The sequence below is a fragment of the Pyrus communis genome, chromosome 9 (genome assembly GCF_963583255.1).
Source record: "Pyrus communis chromosome 9, drPyrComm1.1, whole genome shotgun sequence".
NCBI classification, from domain to species: Eukaryota; Viridiplantae; Streptophyta; class Magnoliopsida; order Rosales; family Rosaceae; genus Pyrus; species Pyrus communis.
In genome coordinates, this window is record NC_084811.1 from 22,331,810 (window position 1) to 22,353,017 (window position 21,208).

General features: G+C 36.4%; 4 protein-coding genes across 7 annotated transcripts; 3 read left to right on the forward strand and 1 right to left on the reverse strand.

Moving 5' to 3' along the window:
• The first annotated feature begins 40 nt into the window (after window positions 1-40).
• On the forward strand, window positions 41-5,122 carry LOC137745549 (DNA polymerase delta small subunit). 4 transcript variants are annotated; one of them, XM_068485508.1, is made up of 15 exons: window positions 41-176; window positions 434-563; window positions 1,022-1,128; window positions 1,208-1,334; window positions 1,808-1,915; window positions 2,504-2,619; window positions 2,708-2,791; window positions 3,054-3,122; window positions 3,205-3,276; window positions 3,364-3,455; window positions 3,566-3,693; window positions 3,905-4,006; window positions 4,123-4,190; window positions 4,334-4,397; window positions 4,834-5,122. In XM_068485508.1, the coding sequence occupies exons 1-14, from the start codon at window positions 111-113 to the stop codon at window positions 4,391-4,393; spliced, it is 1,329 nt and encodes a 442-aa protein (XP_068341609.1). In that variant the 5' UTR covers window positions 41-110; the 3' UTR covers window positions 4,394-4,397; window positions 4,834-5,122. The 4 variants fall into 4 exon arrangements, with proteins under 4 accessions (XP_068341609.1, XP_068341608.1, XP_068341611.1 ...); XM_068485507.1 differs by having other exon boundaries at window positions 4,123-4,189; window positions 4,315-4,397; XM_068485510.1 differs by having other exon boundaries at window positions 3,905-3,970.
• A 1,064-nt stretch (window positions 5,123-6,186) lies between these two features.
• Window positions 6,187-7,940, forward strand: LOC137744039 (uncharacterized). Its single transcript, XM_068483903.1, has 2 exons — window positions 6,187-6,590; window positions 7,670-7,940. The coding sequence occupies exons 1-2, from the start codon at window positions 6,222-6,224 to the stop codon at window positions 7,757-7,759; spliced, it is 459 nt and encodes a 152-aa protein (XP_068340004.1). The 5' UTR covers window positions 6,187-6,221; the 3' UTR covers window positions 7,760-7,940.
• A 4,462-nt stretch (window positions 7,941-12,402) lies between these two features.
• On the forward strand, window positions 12,403-15,409 carry LOC137745765 (probable protein phosphatase 2C 68). The gene is made up of 4 exons (XM_068485773.1): window positions 12,403-12,956; window positions 13,829-14,193; window positions 14,353-14,589; window positions 14,705-15,409. The coding sequence occupies exons 1-4, from the start codon at window positions 12,656-12,658 to the stop codon at window positions 14,945-14,947; spliced, it is 1,146 nt and encodes a 381-aa protein (XP_068341874.1). The 5' UTR covers window positions 12,403-12,655; the 3' UTR covers window positions 14,948-15,409.
• A 2,444-nt stretch (window positions 15,410-17,853) lies between these two features.
• LOC137745208 (actin-like) lies at window positions 17,854-20,710 on the reverse strand. The gene is made up of 5 exons (XM_068485123.1): window positions 20,623-20,710; window positions 20,023-20,095; window positions 19,519-19,912; window positions 18,353-18,966; window positions 17,854-18,196 (listed from the first exon to the last, which is right to left on the reverse strand). The coding sequence occupies exons 2-5, from the start codon at window positions 20,080-20,082 to the stop codon at window positions 18,131-18,133; spliced, it is 1,134 nt and encodes a 377-aa protein (XP_068341224.1). The 5' UTR covers window positions 20,083-20,095; window positions 20,623-20,710; the 3' UTR covers window positions 17,854-18,130.
• Window positions 20,711-21,208: the final 498 nt, after the last annotated feature.

Consider the following 21,208-nt stretch of genomic DNA (forward strand, 5'->3'; position numbering starts at 1 on the left):
TTCACTTTTTGATATGATATTAGCTATTTATCGAGAATAATCAGTGTTTAGTTTGCCCTACTTAGCTTCGGCCGGTGAAATTCTCCGCTGCTCTTTCTTATTTTCCCGCCATGGAAGCCATGGAAATCGATTCGGAGAAGAACCTCCACAGGAAGCATTGCGCCTACACCTTGCTGGTCTATACTCTCTCTCTCTCTGTCAAGAAATTTTACTTCTTACATCAACTTGTTTGTTTGCCGAGAAAGTATAATTTTTTTCTTGCTCATTCCGAAAGTTCAGTTCTTTTTCTAGGGTTTCTCGGCAACCATTCCCAAATTACGAGCCACAACTGACATTTTCTGAGCAACCATCATGAAATTACTTCTTGATTTCAAAGTTTGTTTATTGGGCTTTTATTTTCTTTGAGATTATGTGTTAATTAACTTAATTGTAGGACGAGAGGTTTGAGATTCAGAAGGAAATGTACAGGGGTCAACAGTACAGCCAAATATACTTCGCCCGTTTACATATGATGAGGACGCTCCTCTATTCCCTTGTCCCTAACTGGAAACCCCATTTGCCAGGTTCTCAATTTTTTTTTATTTACTTCAGCATTTTCTAAATTTTAGATTTCGGTTTTCTTGTTAAATGGTGTTCTCGACGGAGTTGATAGCACATTGCCCGTAAATTTGTCTTTGAATTGGCTACCTGTGGAAGATAATCGGCTTTGTATAAATTAATTTAAAGTTTCAATCTTTTGCATTGATTGTCATGTTTTTTTTTTTTTGTTTTTTTGTTTTTATGATATCTGCATATCAAAATCTCTTCTTACTGAAATAGGGGTTTGCAGAAAGTTATAATTTTGATAGGAAGAATGGGCTCAACTATTCGTACGTGTCATTTGGTTAGAATGAAGGCAGGATTTTCTTTTGGCTACTTGTTGGGATTTTTTTTTCATTTATGTTAAGTGTGAAGTATCAGTGTTTTGTCTTTCTGTTAAAATCGCAATCTGAAATATTGGATGTTCTGTATGGTGTTGTAGTTTGCACAGTTTTGGAATTGGAAAGGGACAAGGAATGCATCGTTGTTGGAACCCTCTACAAGCACATGAAACTCAAGCCTTGTGTCCTTGATGAGTACTCTAAGACGGTAGTGTACTTGTGCAATGTTAATTACTAAGTTCTGAGATTTTCTACTTTACTTGTTTATAATACTGTAAATTTTACAGAGAACTGTGACACCACTTGTCAAGCCTCATAATTTTGTGCACCCGGATGACCATCTGATTTTGGAAGATGAAAGTGGAAGAGTTAAGCTTTCTGGGAATGTGCTTTCACCTACTGTGTATGTAACAGGTCTGTGTAAAAAGATACTACAACAAAGAAAAATAGTTACTTGAACTGTTTTGATTATGGTCGGGAAGAGTCCAAATTGCTTAACATTCTACTATGAATCAATATATTTGAAGCATGGTAATGTAGGACAATAGGAATAGCTAGGAACATAGAAGATATCCGGAGTCACTCTGGCCTTCAGCATCAAACCAAAGCTGTATTGGAGTCACTTCCACCAATGGTGTATCCATTCCTTTTTTGAAAATTAGCCCTTTTTATAGGCTAATTGGTAAATGAATATGGAAAGGTCCACATAGTTAGAAATTCTAAAGACTAATATGTGACACTTAATGCATTATTTTTATAACATACAGGGACTCAAAGGCAATGAACAGTAAATGTGTAAACTGCATAAGAAACTTGAAATACTCTAATTTCTTAATTTCCAACTTGGCTCCTGTATCACGGCTCATTCTACATTAACATGTTGATAGGGACTGTTGTTGGTTTACATGGAAAGGAGACTGATGCTGGTGACTTCTTAGTCCTAGATGTCCTTGAAGCTGGCTTATCACCCCAGATAGAATTGCCACTGAAATCAAGTATAATCTTTGAATTTTCTCCCTCTCTTTTTACTTTGCAAATTTTCTTCTTTGCAGAAATGTTTGTGCTTGGCCATTTGTTTCTTTAGACTTTCACCTTATAGTTTAATATTATTATAGAAGGGTCTAATAACTTTTGGAATCTAAACCAATTCATGCAAGTTGAATACGACAAACTGTTGCAGAGATTGAAAGAGAGTAATGCTAGAATTATAATATAGGTGAGAAATGTACATTTGAAAAAACGTTGAATTTATGCAAAAGTATGTTCGACAATATTCGCTATAAAAAAATATGTTTAAGGAGGAGCTAAATTCACAGAAAGTGCAACTTAAAACCTTTGCTTGTTAAGTGGAGAGTCTTGGCTTTTAGTCCCCTTTGAACTTTCTTCAAGTTTTCTCAGTTCTAGGAAGTTACAATGCCATTTTCATTACAAGTAAAAAGGAAAAAGGAAGTTACTGTTTATATTTATATATTTTATACAATGTTTGTCTTGTATTTAGTTTCTCATTTCCTCTAGTATTCTTGTTCTTCCACTATTACCTTTACCTCAACCATTTTATACTAATTTTAATTTGTTTGACACAGGAGAAGGCAAATATGTTGTTTTTGTATCTGGACTTCGTGTTGGAAGCAGCTCTTTAAACCCTCTGCAGTTTCAGCTTCTTGTTGATCATATAACAGGACATTTAGGAGATGAGAAGGTTTGTGCCGTCTTATCCTTCATTATTGTGTGCTGTGCATTATATATAAAAGTGTCTTAACATGCTAACTTTGTATAACGTTGAATAGGAACAAGGTATTGCAGCACAAATAGTTCATGTTGTAATTGCTGGAAATTCTATTGAGGTTCCTCGTGGACTTCTTAATGGACAGGTAAACCAATTAGATCTTTCTGATAATAAGGATGAATATAATTGTTTAACTTTAATGATTTATAAACTGTAGGTGGAGAGGGCAATGTGAACGAATATAGTTTTGAAGTTTTTTAATCTTCATTGAAATAATAAAATGGAAAGCCTAAACCTTTTGTAGTTTAGTTTCTTAAGATTTTAATTGAGATGCCTGATAGGTTTATTTGCTAAAAGCAAAACTTAGTAGTTTTCTTTTTAATAGTCGTTTTGTTCATTGTTGCTAGAATTTAGCGTTAAAGGACCAATCAAGGTTGTCTGAGCCAATTAAGGAGTTGGATATATTGTTGACTCAGGTTTGTTTAGTCATTTAATTAATCAATATACCTCATCTGTGCTCCTATCATGAACCACACTGCTTTAATCTACATATTCTAGATTGCTGCAGGTTTGCCTGTGGATATCATGCCTGGGCTCGATGACCCTGCTAATTTTGCCTTGCCACAGCAGGTTTGATCTATGTCCGTGAAAGTATATATACATCAACTATTCCGTGCCCAGCAGGTTTGTTTTTTGCTGATATGCTTTTCCTTTCAGCCTTTGAACAGATGCCTTTTCCCTGGGTCATCGGCTTATAACACGTTTAGATCATGTACCAATCCTCATTGCTTTGATCTTGACGATGTCAGGTAAAATAAAATTGTAAATCTAATTTGACTTTGGCATTGTTGATCAAAATTTCTGTTTTGGCATTACTTGTGGGGTAATTATTTTGACGTACTGGTATTGTGGTTTTCAGGTTTCTTGGAACATCGGGGCAAAATATAGATGATCTTGATAAGTATTCAGAAGCAAAGGATAAACTTGATTTTATTGAAAGGACATTGAGGTGGAGGCATCTGGCACCAACAGCACCTAATACTCTTGGTATGAATTATATCTTTTACTTGTGTAGTTTTGTTGGTCATCCAAATCAATTTGCTATGTTAAAGTGGTTGTCTGGTTTGGAAATTTCAGCTTGGCTGAAATTTGTCTCCAATTTGAGAATAAACAACGAAAATAATTAGGACAATCTTTTGTAATTTTGATCTTCCCATGAGTTTTTGTTTGAGTTTCTCCTGTTATTGTTATGTTTCAGGGTGTTATCCTTTCACGGACAGGGATCCATTCCTGATCGAGAGTTGTCCTCACGTTTACTTTGTTGGTAATCAGGATAAATATGATAGTCGCTTAGTAAAGGGTATTTTCTTGTAACTTCAGTAATCATTTAATAAAAATATTTTTCATGCCAAAAATGGATTTATTTTTTATTTTTTATGTTCATCACTTGAATGGTCTACAAACTTCCAATTGCAGGATCTGAAGGGCAGATGGTGAGACTCATTAGCATTCCTAAATTCTGTGAGATGGGAATTGCTGTTGTGGTAAGCTGTTTGATATTTTAGCATGCTGAGAACTTATCGAGGAATAAATTTTGATGTCATCATGATGTTAGACAAGTTTTTGTGTACATCTGTTGGATAATTTCTCACATTCATGCTTATGTCGGTGTTTCCCAATTATACAGTTAAACTTGGGGAATCTTGAATGCCATACGCTCAGTTTTGGGACTCAATTCAGCTCATAATGAGGTATGGAGTTCATCAATTACAGTTCTGACTTCTTCGTAATTTGCCTCCGGTCAATGTTTTCTTTACAAGTGATAATCAAAGGAGATGTAGAAGAATATTTTATTAAACTTTCAGTTTAGATTAGAAAGAAGGCTTTTCCTGTAAGATCAAGTTATACAAACTCTGTAAGAACGCGAAATTATGATGCTTTATGGCACAACATGCTAATTAATTTTAGTTGAAATATCTGGAAGTTATGTCATAGAAGCACTGATGACTCAAAACTCGTTTCGATGGATTTTTAACTCATCCAACTTGCTTGAAAGAAGTCTATACTATTGATGTGTTGTCGAGATGTTGTCATGTACGGAATTTCTTGAACATATGGAAATGCATGTCCCAAAACCAACATTAAGATGCTTACTGAAATTTTCTCAGTTAAAATTCGAAATTTCAGACATCCGAAGACATCCTCTAACAGCGTTTGTGGAGATCCATTGAAAAGAAATCCGAATGGATGGAATATGCGGAGCCAGAGTGTGTATTTGTTGCTTATTGTAACATTTGCTTGTTGAATATCTTATATATGTTCTGCAAATGGCTTTTGGTGTAATCTTTATGGTATTTATTTTCAAGTAGGCTTTCAAGTTTCAAACGTGGGATGTAAATTTTATCAACTGATACAATTTTTGACGATGTGGTGTTAAACATTATTCAGGCATTAGATTTCTTTAGTTACTTCTCTATCTTAGTTGTGCAAATGATTTCACTGTACAAACGTCATAATTTAAACAGTTCATTCTCTTTATCAATCTCTAGAAAATTTCATTTGGTTTAGAAACAGTTAATATTTTGCTCCTAGTTCCTTCTTCTTCCATAATCCGAGCTTGGAGAAGGAAGAGATAAGACGGCCCTGTGGAGAATGCGGTCAAAAATCCATTATAGAGTCATACCACAACGAAGGAATTGATTATCTTCATGCATATAGATATACTAAATTACCAAGTATAAAAGATTTTCAAAATCTTCACAAACCTCCCTTAGTTATATGAATCAAACCAGGCGATGGTTGATCACGAGGATGTTATTTGTTAACCTAAACGAAAGTCGATTTGTTCCAACATATGGATGGCTAAACAATTTTCAAATTAAATATATTTTTCTAGAGACGATCTTTAGATAAGGATAAAGAAAATTGGTTTGTACTATAAGATTTGTACAATAAAATAATGACACACCTTCATCTAAAGAAAAACAGTACTTTATCTGCAGAGTCAACTACTATTCCTTAAAAAGAGAAGGGGCATTTTGTCTGAAAAATTATAATTTTGTGATCCAAGGGATTGAACCAGTTCGGGCAAGAGTGGTACAAAAATTGGACTAAAATCTGTTTAGACTCAAACAGATCGATCAAAACGACATGTTGTGGCCTAATTTCTCACCAAACCCAGATTATTACCGTTGCTTGGTCCAAAACCCGGAATCAGATCCAACTTTCTCGTCGCCACATCATCCGCATCTGCAACAACACTGCAAATGCATGTGAGGATTGAAGGTGGGATTTTTGTCATGGAAATATATATCTCATCAGATAATAACATACATACACTGCATCTCCAGGCTCCTCTTTGTCTCTTATAACGGCTATATTTCCCTCACTCCCCCAATTATTCAAATAATAATAATTCACTAACTCCAACGGTCCATTTCCATTTTCTCACACATAGAGTGTACGTACATTTTTAATCACCAAATTACTCCAACCCAAAAACATACATTATAATCCACATTGCAATTTTGCATGCTCTCTCTCTCTCTCTCTCTCTCTAATTTTACAAATTTACAATGGAGTCTCTCACTACTGCAACTCCTACTACTCGTGCTAGTGTTCAGCATGTGACCAAGAAGTCTTCAGACGAGCTGCTGAGGAAATTTGCTGATTCCGGGGACGAGGCCGATGCCCCGGCGAGGAAACAGCTGGCGGTGAGGGTGTCGAAGCGCCGGAAAAGAAGCGGGGTGAACGGGGAAGGGGATCATCAGTGCGATAGTCCGTTGAACCGGAGGAGTACTGGATTGGTGGAGAGGAGGTCTCTGCTTCCTGCTGGGACTAAAAACAAGGCCTTGTTTAGGAAAATTGGGATTCATGGCGGCAGGGGTTCACACCTCAGGGCGACGGATATCAGGAACAAGTCCCTCTTCGGTTCAATTCGCAAGGTTAGATTTTTTATTTATTACATTACATCAAATGTTTATTTTTATAAAATATGTCGAGATACAATCTACACAGGAGAAAAAGATCCCGAACTCGAGATCTCAGATGCAGGCGTAAATGCTTTTTAAGAGATCAGTTTATAATTATTTGTTTAATCTGTTGAACATAGTGCTCACAGAGTCCCAACAAATCATAAAATAAATCGAAAATTAACTATTAGAAAACGTTTTCGAGACTTGTAGCTCAAGTAATTAAGAATATTGAAAAGAATAACGACATACAAAGTTACCGTGGGTTGTAACAAAAATCAAACCTTGTAGCCCACCCAAACTAAACTTAGTAGCATTAAACTCATTAGGAATTCTCTATATTAGTAACAGATTAGGTAGCCCACCCAATTGAAAATTTCTGGCCCTGTCCTTGTTGCACACTGACTTACATACGAGATTTTGAGGTCTTCCATTGATTATCCTTTCTCCAATATCGCTTGTGAAAAACTAATACGCCATTACTCCTTTTGCTCTAAATCGTAAACCCTAAGCCCGAAATAATACTGCATGAGTTCTTTTGTGATCTGAGGCATAAAGTATTACTAGAGCGGGGTCCAACATCCCCCCAACCCCATCATCTGTGGATTGTTCACTAGGGTTTAGGGTTGCAGCAACTCCGTGTTGCAGCGTTTTGGACCTGTTGGTAAACCTTGGTCCAATCTGCCAGCTAACCAAATTTTATTGGTACTGAGAGGGTAAACTTAGTGATAGTTTTCATTGATTGATAAGAGAAATTTGTATTGGTATTGAAACACAAGTCACGAGAGTATTTTTTTTCATGTGTTATAATTAGAATAGACCCATAGTTGATATGTTCTACTTCTAGAGTATATCAATACAAAAATAAATCTACGTGTTATAATTTGAGTGAAATAGTAACTCTGGTCGTTTTTTGAGTAGAGTAAACAATACACAGTTGATAAAGATTTGTGAATATTTTTAACACATTGTTTATTACAAGTGGAAATGAAAAGTCAACTTATATTGATGTTACTGGTTTTTCTGTGTGTTGTGATGATGTTATTGTGCAGACATGGAGAAGGACCATTGAAGGAGCTTCAAAGGTTTTCATGGAAAAGCATTACAATAGGCACAAGCGTTTGATCAATGACATTGTCTAGCTCAACACACAAACACTCTCTTACATCAAATTTCAGAAATTTCTATGTTGAAACCCCAAATTTTTGCATCAAACTTGTATTCTTCATTCTTTTTCTAATTTATTATTTATGTATAAGGAATTGTAAGTGCTTTTGTTGTTAGATTATCAGTCGGAGCTATTAATCTAATCGTCCATTTTCTGAACGTGTCTACTTCTTTTTTGTTTTTGATTTTTTTTTTTATTTTTGATTTTTATTTTTTAACATTTCCGGTTGTTTTTTGTTATTAGGATAGGTGAATTATTCTAGATCCATCCCTCGAAAGAACCGGACATGATAATTTTTCATCATCCAGCTTGCACGAATCAAACGGGAATCAAATGGATCCATATAAAATAAAAATCGATATGTTATTCATAGCCACACATATATGAATGATTCTATGTAAGAAAACAGATTTCCTTTTTCGCGTTCATTTTCAGAGTGTCGTTTAAAATCATTGTCTATTAGTATAAATATGCTGCACAAATTTTACTCGTTTGGTATGTGGTTTTAGTTTCCTGACACAATCAGGTCAGTCTAGTTTCAACCCAAATAACTAGTCGACCCAAATCATTTTCGATAAAGCCAATACTCAATCCGAACTGTGTCCACCCCTGCTAGTAAAATTCTCCACCTCCTCTGTATGGCAAAAATGGAGTTTCCAACCCAATTTGTTGGCCAAATAAAAGAGCAGCACTTGGACATGTGACATTGGCCACAAGGAAACAGCACAACCGTCTGATGGGATTGATGGAGTCAAATATGATCCCATCCGTGGCAAATCAGATTGTCTGCCTTCCTGTTTGGATGTCATTTCCATCATCTCTTATTTATGCGGTCACGGTTAAGCTACGTCAATATTTTATATTCCTATTGTTTTTTGTCTTATTATCTCTATAAAAAAAATTAATATAAAATATTAACGTAATTTAACCGTGATCGTACAAAATAGGAGATGATGAAAATGACACATAAACAGAGGGCAGACAATCTGCCTCCCCATCCGTGGCAACTGCATCATCTTTTAATTTGCAACTGTACCATCATCCATCCCATGAATGCCTCCTTGTGTTGTAATGGGGATTCATCATCTTTCTAGATTATGTTAGACAGAGAGAGAGAGAGAGATGGAGAGGCAGCGGGCAACCTGAACAGTGAATGCTGTGACAGAAAGGCAAAAGCCAGGGTTGCTCACATGCGACATGTGTTTTCAGACCCTTTAATTTTTTTTAGTTTCTTGGAAAGCAACATGCCGATGCCGTCCCTCCTACCTCTGCCGCATTTCCTCCGTTCATAAGAAAAGGACAAAAAGGTTTTTGATAAACTTTACATTTCATGGTTACACCGATCCACATCACTCACACGTGTTCTCTAGGTTTGGATCTGATATCATCGTCTGATATGACCGAATATATTTGTCCAAAAAAGTCTACTCAAATAAATATATAGAGGAAGTCGGAAGGGATTTTCATTTTTTTTTTAATAGGGATTAGTTGTGGAGTCTATAACACATCGAACTTTAAAGATTCGAACCGTTTATTTTTCAAGTTGCACCTCATACATCATTCTTGCAAAATATTAGCTAAATCGAAAATATTTAAGACACCTAATTGGGTTCAAAGAAATTAACGAATACTTTGTTATATAAGAAACAATGAAATTTTATCTTGGTAATTAAATAGACAAATGGTTTTAAATTGAATTGAATTTTTGCAAGGATGATCTATGAATACAAAATAGACAATTCGGATCGTTGAAATTCCATGTAGAGTGGGCTCCTTAACTAGAGAGAGATTTCATTTTTCTCAAAAAATAGGGATTAGTTGTGGGGACTAAACCACGTCGACTTTAACTATCGGAACAGTTTATTTTATAAGTCTCGATTCATAGATTATCCTTACAAAAATTCAATCCGAAACCGTTTGCCTATTTGATTGTTAAGATAAAATTTCAATGTTTTTTAGATCATAATGTTCGTCAATTTCTTTGAACTCAATTAGATGCCTCAAATATTTCCGATTTGGCTAATATTTTGCAAAGATAATTTATGATGTGCAACTTGAAAAATAAGTGGTTTGGATCGTTGAAGTTCAATGTAGTGTGAACCTCACCACTAATCCCCATTTAAAAAAAATATGGAGATCCCTTTCTTTAAAGATTATTAACAGAGAGCACACACTTTGTGTGTGAACAACCGTCCACCTCCTCCCACGTTCTCTTCAAGCGCAACCGCTTCAGTTCATTCAAACTATCCAAAAAACATTATGATTTCACTTACCTGTATGAAAAAATGATGGTGGGATAATTTCTCATAATAAGTGCATATTTTTATCTTATGTAAAAATTTTGATACAAAATTACTATTTTGCCCTCCTTATGTAAATATTGTGTATCAAAACTGAGGGCAAAATAGGAAAAAAGGCAAAAAGTTCAAAAGATACAAAATTACTATTTTACCCTCCTCATATCAAGATTGTGTATTAAAAAATGAGAGCAAAATTGAAAAAAAAATAGGGCAAAAAGTTGACAAACCCTCTTCTCTTAATAGAATAGATAGATATATATAATCATATATATTTAAGTTAAAAAAAAATAATAATTGTGACTAGTTTGAAATAGTTGGATATAATTGGAGAAGATAAGTGGTATGGCTTATTGTTATTATATGCATAAATTTTATAAAGTTGTAAAGGAAAAAAAAAAAAAAGGTTTGCACTTGCATTGCACATTCCACATTGCACATGATGAGGGATATAATATATTTCAATTTGTATGAATCTAAAGACTTTACAATGCTAAAAGGAAGCTTCATACAATCTCTTTATTAAAGTTTAAGGTCAACAGGCAATCTGCTCCACCCAATTTATAATATTGTAAGGAAAAGGAAAAAAAAATCACACTTTTGAAATTTATTGTGGCTAATCAATTGTACTCTCTTTAACTATTGTTTAAAAGTTCTTTTTAAATAACTGAAAACATTTTTAAAAAAAATATTTTGGATTCCAAAAGCATTTACAGTTTTACTAAATATTGGTTTCAAAAATATTTTTATCAAAAGTGCATTTAACTATTTTAAAAGTACTTCTAAACAAACTATACAAGAGTTGATCATGAATAGAAAGTGGGGTTGTAAAAACTTTTGATGTTCTAACAATTTCATCTTCTAGTTTGACATAAATTTTTATAATTATTAAAATCTATCACGGAATTTCTTTTTGTCATATTGGAGGGTTTTAAATTCTATATCTAGCATACTCTTACTCATCAAAATATCCGCCCTTACCACTAGGCTAACCCCAGTAGCTTGTAAAAAATTTGTATTGACAAAGCAAAATTGAATTTTTTTAAACTATTCTAATTAGAATTTCAGTATAAAGAAACTTTACACTGCTACAATTAACTAGCATAACCCGCCTTAGCTCCTTATAGAATACTTCTATTTTCACAGTGCGCGTGAAGAGCGTTTCTAATTGCACACTTCACATCGCTCAATGCCCCCATTACATTTTAAATTCATATTACTAAATGAGGTCGTCATCACTAAAAGCCTTCAGTCATTTTTTAATTAATATTTTCTTTTAATTTCAAAAAGAAATTAGAGAGAAATTTAGAAAAAGACATTTTTTATTTTTTGAACAAATAGAAAAGGACAATGTGTTGTTGGGGAGATGAATCATGTGAGTGGTGAGACCCCACGAAAAAAATATATTTTAAATTCTAGCCAAAAAAAAAAAAAAAAAAAAGGAAAGAAAACAATTTGAAAACAAAGTTTTGCCAAATCCGCGGGCCGGTTATCATCCCAGTGTAGTGGCATACCTGTAGTTTAATCACTACACCAATGGCATTTACGTCAGTTTACAAACACCAATCGAAAAAACCCAAAAAATGGGAAATTTGCGTAGATACCACCTGAATTTTCAAAGGTGTGTAAATTTGCAACCGAGAGGAACAGTTTGTCAATTACCCACTTAGACTTTAAGTTTGGTGCTAACTTACCAGTTCCATCTATTTTTGTTAACATTCCGTCAACTCAATGTATCACTTTTCAAAATTTAAAATTCTTCACCTTTTCGATTGGCTCTCACTTCAAAATCTCTCTAGTTTGATCTCCCTCAAATTTTCGTTTTATAAGAATTTGCGACCCTAAATGCCCGATCCGATTCTCGAAGCTCGGACTTTTCAACCCTATTTGACCCTCCATCGCAACTCCTCTTAATCAGCTCCCCCTCCCACACAGTGCAACTGCTGACTCCATATGCCCTTAAACCTCCATGGCAGCCCATATCACCTCCTTCTCCTACTTCATATCTCTCTCTGTTTCGTCCGCATCTTTTTATTTTCTAAATTGCTATTAGTTTTTTATTTCTTTGTTTTGAATAAACAAACATGCCCTTGAATTTATCCGCAAGTTTGACGGAATCAAACGGAGGTGGTAGATTAACATCAATGCTAAAGTCTGGGTGGGTAATTGTCAAAAAAATTTCTTTAGGTGGGTAATGTACACACCCTGAAAATTCAGGTGGTATTTGCGCAAATTACTTTAAAAAAAAAAAAAAAAAAGAAAAAAGAAAAAATAGAGTGCCTCTCACACGCTTTCGTCAACTTTCCCTTTCCCTTTCCACCCCGCAAGACCTCTCTCTCTCTCTACACACACAGGACAGAGGAAGAGTGGAAAAACCCAGACCCTTTGAGCCTTTTGTCAACAACCCCTTTTGGATTTCTAATCCAAACCTCCAAAATCTTCCCAAATTTTGAACCTTTATCAACGCGACCCCAAATCTTTAATTTTCTCAAAGAACACCAGAAATCCACGAAAGGGTTGTCGGATTACAGAGAAAAGTATCAGTTGTTGGGGTTGTTGTTGGGAAATGAGGGATGTTTTCGTGGCTGGCAAGGATAGCGTGTACGTGTTGGAAGCCATTGAGGAGATATGCCCGTATGAACAAGGATGATGTCGAGGACTCGTCGTTGGAGGACCCTTTGCTGTGGTGCAGAAGCCTCGACAGGCACAGCTATGGAGAATTCTCCTTCGCTGTCGTGCAGGCCAATGAAGTTATTGAGGATCACAGCCAAGTGGAGACCGGCTGTGACGCCACCTTCGTCGGTGTTTATGACGGACATGGTGGACCTGATGCTTCTCGCTTCATTAATGACCATCTCTTTCTTCATCTCATGAGTGAGTGAGCCATATCTTGGTTTTTGGATTTTTGTTCTTTATTGGGATTGTTGTCTTTCTTGTTTTGATTCGAGCGATATTCTAATTTAATCTAAATACGGAGATTTGAACTTGTATGCATACTACTCTAGTCAACTTTGCGTGCGTAGGGAGTGCTTTTTTCTTGGGATTGTTGGAGATGTGCGTTTTGATGGATTGTTTGTGATTTGTGGATTTGTGTGTTTTTATAAGGCAGTGGTCTTGTTTTCTTTTTATGCTTCTTTTAATTTTGAAGGTGAAGTGTGTGTACATTTGATGGTCAATTGGTTTCAAGCAGCATCTTGGTTTTTTCTCTTTTGGGTAAATTTTTTCTTCTTTTTTTTCCTTTTGGCCTAATCTGTATCCTAGACTCACCTTGTCAGTTGGGTTTGCCTTGATGGTGCTGAAATACACATCGCGATGTTATTTGCAGAAGTTTAATTTATTTATCTTAAAGAAAAGGCGGAAGAAAGAATCCGTTCCATTAATGGACTCATCAAAGGTTGAGCTATGTTGTTCATCTATTTTGTTCTGCGTAGTTGGAGTAGAGTTGAATGTTCAATCTGAAATTTGAAAATTTGTTTCTTTAATGCGGTTTAATATATCTTTCTCTACCGGTGTATGCAAAGATTTTTTTTGTTTCTTTGATGCATTGCCTCTTCCACTCCAGAGTCGAAGACTATTTTTGGTATCCCAGTAGCGAGAGCCTTTTAGTTATGTGCGATTGCCGCGCTTCTGTTGGAATACTGCTTATTTTTTGTATTCTAAGCTTCAGCCTCCAATTGCAATTGTTGCATACAGCAAGTACTTGTGGATTCTTAGAATTCCAACTGATTTAAGTGTTTTTGTGACAGGACATGCTCGAGAAAAGGGAACCATATCTGAAGATATCCTTAGAAGTGCCTTTTCTTCAACTGAGGATGGGTTCCTTACTCTTGTGCGTAGGACATGTGGAATAAAGCCATTAATGGCAGCAATTGGGTCTTGTTGTCTGGTTGGAGTTATCTGGAGGGGGACTTTGTATGTTGCTAATCTAGGAGACTCCCGAGCAGTCATTGGTTCTGTAGGTAGATCGAATAAGATAGGTGCCGAACAGCTAAATAGGGAGCACAATGCAAGTATGGAGGAGGTTAGACAAGAACTCAGGTCTTTGCATCCAGATGATTCACATATCGTAGTTATGAAGCAGGGAGTTTGGCGTATCAAAGGCATCATACAGGTTTACTCACTTTCTGTCTCTTTAACTGAAGATATTTGATGTACTTTTTCAACTTCGTTCTGGGAAGGATGCCCACTTTATTGAAATGAGATAATAATTGATAAGTTATTAGTAATTACTTAAATTTCAGCTTTTGTGTGTTTCCTTGCTTGCTATCAGGTATCTAGATCTATCGGTGATGCATACTTAAAGAGACCAGAGTTTTCGCTTGATCCTACGTTTCCGAGGTTCCACCTTCCTGAACCTCTTGGCCGACCTGTGCTAACAGCAGAACCATCTGTATGTGCTAGAGTGCTGCAGCCCAATGATAAATTTGTAATATTCGCATCTGATGGACTATGGGAGCACATGACAAATCAGGAAGCTGTGGAGATTGTACACAATAATCCTCGAGCAGTATGTTTTTTCTTTGAATGCCTCTTTGGTCCTTTTTCCCCGTTACTATCTAGATACCAATAGTTCTTTCTTCTCTCTTTTTTTTTTTTTTTTTTTTTTTTCCACAAATTGTCAGGGAATTGCGAAAAGACTTCTTAAAACAGCTCTGAGTGAGGCAGCTAGGAAAAGGGAGATGGGACACGATGACCTTAAGAAGGTTGAAAAGGGAGTTAGGCGGTTCTTTCACGATGACATTACGATTGTTGTCATTTTTATAGATCACGATTTACTGGGGAAGAACCAACCCGCGCCTGAGCTGTCAGTAAGAGGGTTCGTTGACACTGTTGGACCGTCAAGGTTTAACATGTTCAAGGATTGACGTAAATGTGAAGTCGGTATGGCACCCAGTAACTTCATTGACTGAGCCTGGTCTTAAGCAACCGGTTTCAGTAAGTTTTATTCTCCTTAAACAATTTTCTAACATTGGCTTGTTTTCTTCTAGCGTTTTTTCTTTGCTCCATTTGACTTTTCTTATATAAACTCATTTCTTTCCGTAAAACTATGCACCCTAGGCAAAGGTTATGGATAAGCTGCAGATTTTTTTCAGGGTTCATAAGTTGGAGTCTGTATACACCCAAAAGCTTTGCAATGTATTTCGTTTTAATAAATCCGTTCCTGTTACGCCTTATAAATTACTGATAGTGTTTTGAGAATGTGGAGCTAGTGAAGTGACTTGAAACCTTATTGGTCCTCAAGTTGGTGGAAAACCAGTGGTGTAATTCCAAACTGCAGAATTCTTATGCTATCTTCTTTTACAATGCAAAGCCATTATTTTGAAGTCTTTCAATTTGTTGTGATCTCTTTTGTTCTTGTTTGCTTTATCAGAAAGAATGATTACTTGCGTTGCAAGTCAAGACATCTATATCGTTTACTTTGTTGGCTACCATCATTGGATATTCAACTATTCCCACCATAAAAGTGTCGCCTACCTTTTGGCGGCTCCAAGTAGGTGACTTGAACCTCACTATGGGAAAAAAATTACAAATTTCTCTGTCCTGCGTCACTGGCCCCCTCTTCCTATTGCTCATCACGTAGAGGGGGGTAATCACTACCATGAATTCGAGGCCTCACCATTGGCCATGACATAAAGACAGCAACAAAGATTAACAAAAGCTAATAAGAAATTGGAAACTTTTTATGCACTGAATTTGATTCTCGCTTCCGTAATTATCTTTTACAATGTATTTAAAATGTTTCCTCTCCTTTACATAATTTGCCATAATCTAGAGATTTATCGAAAAAAATCATCATACATGAAAGAAGTAGAAGTTAAAAGTAAAAGCAAAAGCAGTTGTCAATTCTACAGATCTTCAAGCAAATCTCTACTGATGTTAATCTCGTACCACTAAATTTAATTCTAATAAAAAAAACGTTCAAAGTTAAAGAATTACCTGCACTTCTATGGTTCATTATTTTTTTCACTACTCTTTCTCTACTTCTGAACTCTGAAGAGAGGCATGGCTTGAGAGAACGCTAGCGGTAGTGAGCATTGGGAAAAGTGGTAGCAAAATTGACGACAAAACGCGAGAAAATTGAGCTTTCAGCCTTGTCATAATAAAATTCAATTGTCAAAAAATCTAGTGGCGCAGTTGATTACAATGAGTGGGCTTCATCAAAAGAATTTCATGTTGGTGAAGAATTCATATTACTTACAAACATGACGATAATTTTGTTACGTTCACCACACTTGCCCCGTTCGATTACCATAGCTTTACCACCTTAACTTTTAATAAACCAAACACCTCCTATGTCCTATGTTATTTGCGCCTTAACAGCACCCTAGGCAAAGGTGTTTTGACGTTTCTTATATAAACTCATTTCTCTCCTTAAAACCATGCACCCTAGGCAAAGGTTATGGGTAAGCTTCAGATTTTTTTCGGGGTTCATAAGTTGGAGTCTGTATACACCCAAAAGCTGTGCAATGTGTTTCGTTTCAATAAATTTGTTTTGTTACGCCTTTTCAGTTACTGTTAGTGTTTTAAGAATGTCCAGCTAGTGAAGTACGTGAAACCTTATTGGTCCTCAGGTAGGTGGAAAACCAGTGGTGTAATTCTGAAATGCAGAATTCTTATCCTATCTTCTTTTACAATGCAAAGCCATTATTTTGAAGTCTTTCAATTTGTTGTGTTCTCTTTTGTTCTTGTTTGCTTTATCAGAAAGAATAATTACTTGGGTTGCAAGTCAAGACATCTATATCGTATACTTTGTTGGCTACCATCATTGGGTATTGAACTATGCCCACCATAAAAGTGTCACCCACCTTTTGGCGGCTCCAAGTTGGTGACTCGAACCTCACTATGGGAAAAAATTACATATTTCTCTGTCCTGCGTCACTGGTCCCCTCTTCCTATAGCTTATCACATAGAAGGGGGCAATCACTACCATGAATTCGAGGCCTCGCCATTGGGAGAAAAGCTTCTTTATCTGGTGTCATTGGCCCCCTCTTCCTATCCCTCTTGTCACGGCCAGCGACACCAAGGCAGTGACCTTTCTCTTGAAAATCAGGCAAAAAGTCAATAAGTCTTGTCTTTGGCCATGGCATAAAGACAGCAAAACAAAGGCTAATAAGAAATTGGAAGCTTTTTATGCACCAAATTCGATTCTCGCTACCGTAATTGTTGCTTACAATATTTTTAAAATGTTTCATCTCTTTTACATAATTCATCATAATCTAGAGATTTATCGAAAAAGTCACTATACATGAAAGAAGAAGTTGAAAGTAAAAGCAAAAGCAGTTGTCAATTCTACAAATCTTCAAGCAAATCTCTACTGATGTTAATCTCGTACCACTAAATTTAATTCTAATAAAAAAAGCATTCAGTGGGCATCATGAAAAGTGATAGCAAAATTGCAGACAAAACGCAAGAAAATTGAGCTTTCGGCCTCGTTATAATAAAATTCAATTGTCAAAAAATCTAGTGGCGCAGTTGATTATAATGAGTGGGCTTCATCAAAAGAATTTCATGTCGGCGAAGAATTCATATTACTTACAAACATGACGACGATTTTGTTACGTTAATCACTGAACAAGTGGTTTATGACCATTGCATTTCACCACACTTGCCCCATTCGATTACCATAGCTTCACCACCTTAACTTTTAATAAACCAAACACCTCCTATGTCCTATGTTATTTGCGCCTTAACAGTAAAAAATCTCAGACACTGTCAGCTTGCACTGTCAACTCCTGTATTGGCAAATCATGGTACAAAGTAGAAACCAAAAGGGGTAGTGACGGGGATTCTTGATTTCAACCAAACCAAATCGGTAACAATACATAATTTCTCTACAACAAAACAGTAGTAATGAAAAAATTGAATCTTAATCATAATTTGCTAGCCTCCATGCTCATGTCCCAACATAACAAACACAGAAATCGACATGAATGAAATTCGAAAATGAATAGAAAAAGAAATTCTGCAACCACTTAAATAGAAGAAGCCTTTCTGTAGTACAAAATCTGTTATGTGTAAATTCTTTGTCCGCCGCTTGCTTTGCGCGATTAGAAGCATTTCCTGTGAACAATTGAGGGACCAGACTCATCGTACTCTGCCTTTGCAATCCACATCTGCACTCAGAAATAGAAATATCGTTCAGTATAAATACGTTAAGTTACCAAGTGAATTGTCGTATTAGTATTTTGACAGAGAAGAAAAGGAACAAAAGGAGGTGTTTTAGCTGTTCTCGGTTGATAAGACACGCACACACATACACGACACATTACCTGTTGGAAGGTGCTGAGGGATGCCAAAATGGAGCCTCCGATCCAGACACTGTATTTCCTCTCTGGCGGTGCTACAACCTTAATCTTCATGCTACTTGGAGCCAAGGCTGTAATCTCCTTGCTCATCCTATCAGCAATTCCAGGGAACATAGTGGAGCCTCCACTGAGGACAATATTTCCATACAGATCCTTCCTAATATCAACATCACACTTCATAATAGAGTTGTATGTCGTTTCATGGATACCAGCAGCTTCCATTCCAATCATGGATGGCTGGAAGAGGACTTCAGGGCAGCGGAATCTTTCAGCTCCAATGGTGATTACTTGCCCATCAGGTAGCTCATAACTCTTCTCCACGGATGAGCTGGTCTTTGATGTCTCTAGCTCTTGTTCATAGTCGAGAGCAATATAGGCCAATTTCTCCTTCATGTCCCTCACAATTTCCCGCTCAGCAGTAGTGGTGAAAGAGTAACCACGTTCAGTCAAAATTTTCATGAGAGCATCTGTAAGATCACGACCTGCCAGGTCCAAACGAAGGATGGCATGTGGGAGGGCATACCCTTCATAAATTGGAACTGTGTGACTCACACCATCTCCTGAGTCGAGAACAATACCTAAACAGAAAAACATACATGACTGCATTAGAATGCAAGTTTTACCACTATCTTTGAGACTCTAAAAACCAACATTGTTTTTTCTTTCAAGAATTCTAGAGCAGTAGTTTCACAAATATCATCTGTTACTAACTTACTCCTTAGCATAACTAATGAACCTTGGCACAGAGATATTTTGTTCCCGAAGCAAAACCATGAATACAATCGTGCAATAGATTAAGGGAAATGGAAATTAGATGATATATTTGATAGACTGCTCGAACGGGTTGCCCATCAGAGAGCAACACATGACGTAGAAGAGCTCATGTTCTGAGCATGCATTCGATTCTTTTTTTCATTATAAGGACATTTTAATAATGAGGTGCATATAGTTGTCCGCACTTTTAATATAGCAAACATAAAAAGATAAAATGTTTGATTACTTCACCTGTATTTCTTCTTCTATGAGATCCAACGGAACTATTTTTGGTTCCAAAACATTTCTGATAATGATGATAATACATGATGCATCATACAGAGAAAACATATCAATTACTCAATTGAATTGCTCACCAGTTGTACGTCCACTAGCATATAGGGAAAGGACAGCCTGAATTGCAACGTACATAGCCGGGGTGTTGAATGTCTCAAACATAATTTGAGTCATTTTTTCACGATTGGCCTTGGGGTTAAGGGGTGCTTCTGTCAGGAGGACTGGATGCTCTTCTGGAGCCACACGGAGCTCATTGTAGAATGTGTGATGCCAGATCTTCTCCATGTCATCCCAATTGCTAACAATACCGTGCTCAATTGGATATTTCAAGGTCAAGATACCTCTCTTTGATTGAGCCTCATCCCCTACATAGGCATCCTTTTGGCCCATACCAACCATCACACCAGTGTGACGAGGGCGACCTACAATGCTGGGAAATACAGCCCTTGGAGCATCATCTCCGGCAAATCCTGCCTGCATCACCAAGATCAGCTCAAACATTCAGTACTTAAAAAAGCCCTCCATAAATTTAAAAGAGAAAGCCATCACAGGATCATAAAAGAATGGTGTTCCGGGACATGTACCTTGACCATTCCAGTACCATTGTCACAAACAAGGGGCTGGATGTCTTCGGAATCTGCCATTTTCTATTGCTTTCTGCAGAAAGAAACCAAACAATTGGATCAAATTATTGCAAAACAATAGTTCATCCCTCAGATCAGATTCATTTGCATCTACAAATGCTGGCAATTTATAAATGATGGGAAATCAACATATCGAAATCAGCATCAAACGATGACACAAACAGCACCATTGTTGCCACATTCCTTTATTCCATAAAAGCAATCAAGTTGTGCAGACCATCACAGAAACACGAAAAATTGAAAGGCAATATCAATCCAATGCCTAACCAAGTTTGTGAACCTAAACCCACCACAGAGACCAAACTACAAACACATAACATGCCTTCCCAAATCACAAATGCCGGTAATATTCCAGATGATCAAGCAAAACCCATCAATTTTTTCAAGAACCATATTCAACTTCGAATCCCCATTCTCGTAGTTTAAATTAGATTAGAATATTGCTCGAATAAACGACAATGAAGCAAAACCCAGATAAAAATCCATCAAACGAAACGAAATCAATGCAAAAAACAAAGGGAAAATGAAAAAAGGTTGTACCTTTGAATGGAAATGGAAATGGAAGAAACTGTTTGGGTTGTGTGTTTCTTTTCTCTCTCTTTGTTAAGAGACTGGCTGATGTACCCGCCCTCTTTGTTTTAAAAAAGGAAGCTCTCCCAAATGAAATTCACCTTAAATGAACCCAAATTCGCCATCTTCAGATCCTGACCGTCGGTTGGGAATATCTGATCAACGGACCCCATGACAAGTCACGTTGATGGTGGAAACAGCTGGCATCGCTTTCGGTCTTTGTGATTTGTGAGGACGGATGTGCCCCTGCCATTACTGCTAATGGCCCACCTGTCCTTTGGTTTTGTTACCGAGGGTATATTGGGAATCATGGTTAATTTCAGAACCCCCTTTCCCAAATGAATTACTAAAATTGTTACTTATTTTTTCTTTTTAAATTTGAATCACTAACAAATCGAACAGAGTGAGCATATTAATAAGATTTTTTTTTTTTTAGGACTTAGCTTTGGTAATTGTAGTTTTATTCAAAAAAGTTTAACATGATTTTGTCCTTCAAATTTCAAATGGTACCCCGAATTGGGTTGTCGTATGTTATATGTCTTGTTGGTCGTAACTA

Excerpts from the sequence above, each read along its gene's own strand:
- LOC137745549 (XM_068485507.1), top strand. The coding sequence starts at position 111 with ATGGAAGCCATGGAAATCGATTCGGAGAAGAACCTCCACAGGAAGCAT. Across the intron at positions 3,277-3,363 it reads ATTTTGCCTTGCCACAGCAG|CCTTTGAACAGATGCCTTTT; the intron begins GTTTGATCTATG and ends TTTTCCTTTCAG. Across the intron at positions 3,694-3,904 it reads AACAGCACCTAATACTCTTG|GGTGTTATCCTTTCACGGAC; the intron begins GTATGAATTATA and ends GTTATGTTTCAG.
- LOC137744039 (XM_068483903.1), top strand. The coding sequence starts at position 6,222 with ATGGAGTCTCTCACTACTGCAACTCCTACTACTCGTGCTAGTGTTCAG. Across the intron at positions 6,591-7,669 it reads TCTTCGGTTCAATTCGCAAG|ACATGGAGAAGGACCATTGA; the intron begins GTTAGATTTTTT and ends GTTATTGTGCAG.
- LOC137745765 (XM_068485773.1), top strand. The coding sequence starts at position 12,656 with ATGTTTTCGTGGCTGGCAAGGATAGCGTGTACGTGTTGGAAGCCATTG. Across the intron at positions 14,194-14,352 it reads GTATCAAAGGCATCATACAG|GTATCTAGATCTATCGGTGA; the intron begins GTTTACTCACTT and ends GCTTGCTATCAG. Across the intron at positions 14,590-14,704 it reads TACACAATAATCCTCGAGCA|GGAATTGCGAAAAGACTTCT; the intron begins GTATGTTTTTTC and ends ACAAATTGTCAG.
- LOC137745208 (XM_068485123.1), bottom strand. The coding sequence starts at position 20,082 with ATGGCAGATTCCGAAGACATCCAGCCCCTTGTTTGTGACAATGGTACT. Across the intron at positions 19,913-20,022 it reads ATGGTACTGGAATGGTCAAG|GCAGGATTTGCCGGAGATGA; the intron begins GTACATGTCCCG and ends TTGGTGATGCAG. Across the intron at positions 18,197-18,352 it reads CCCTCAGCACCTTCCAACAG|ATGTGGATTGCAAAGGCAGA; the intron begins GTAATGTGTCGT and ends TTCTGAGTGCAG.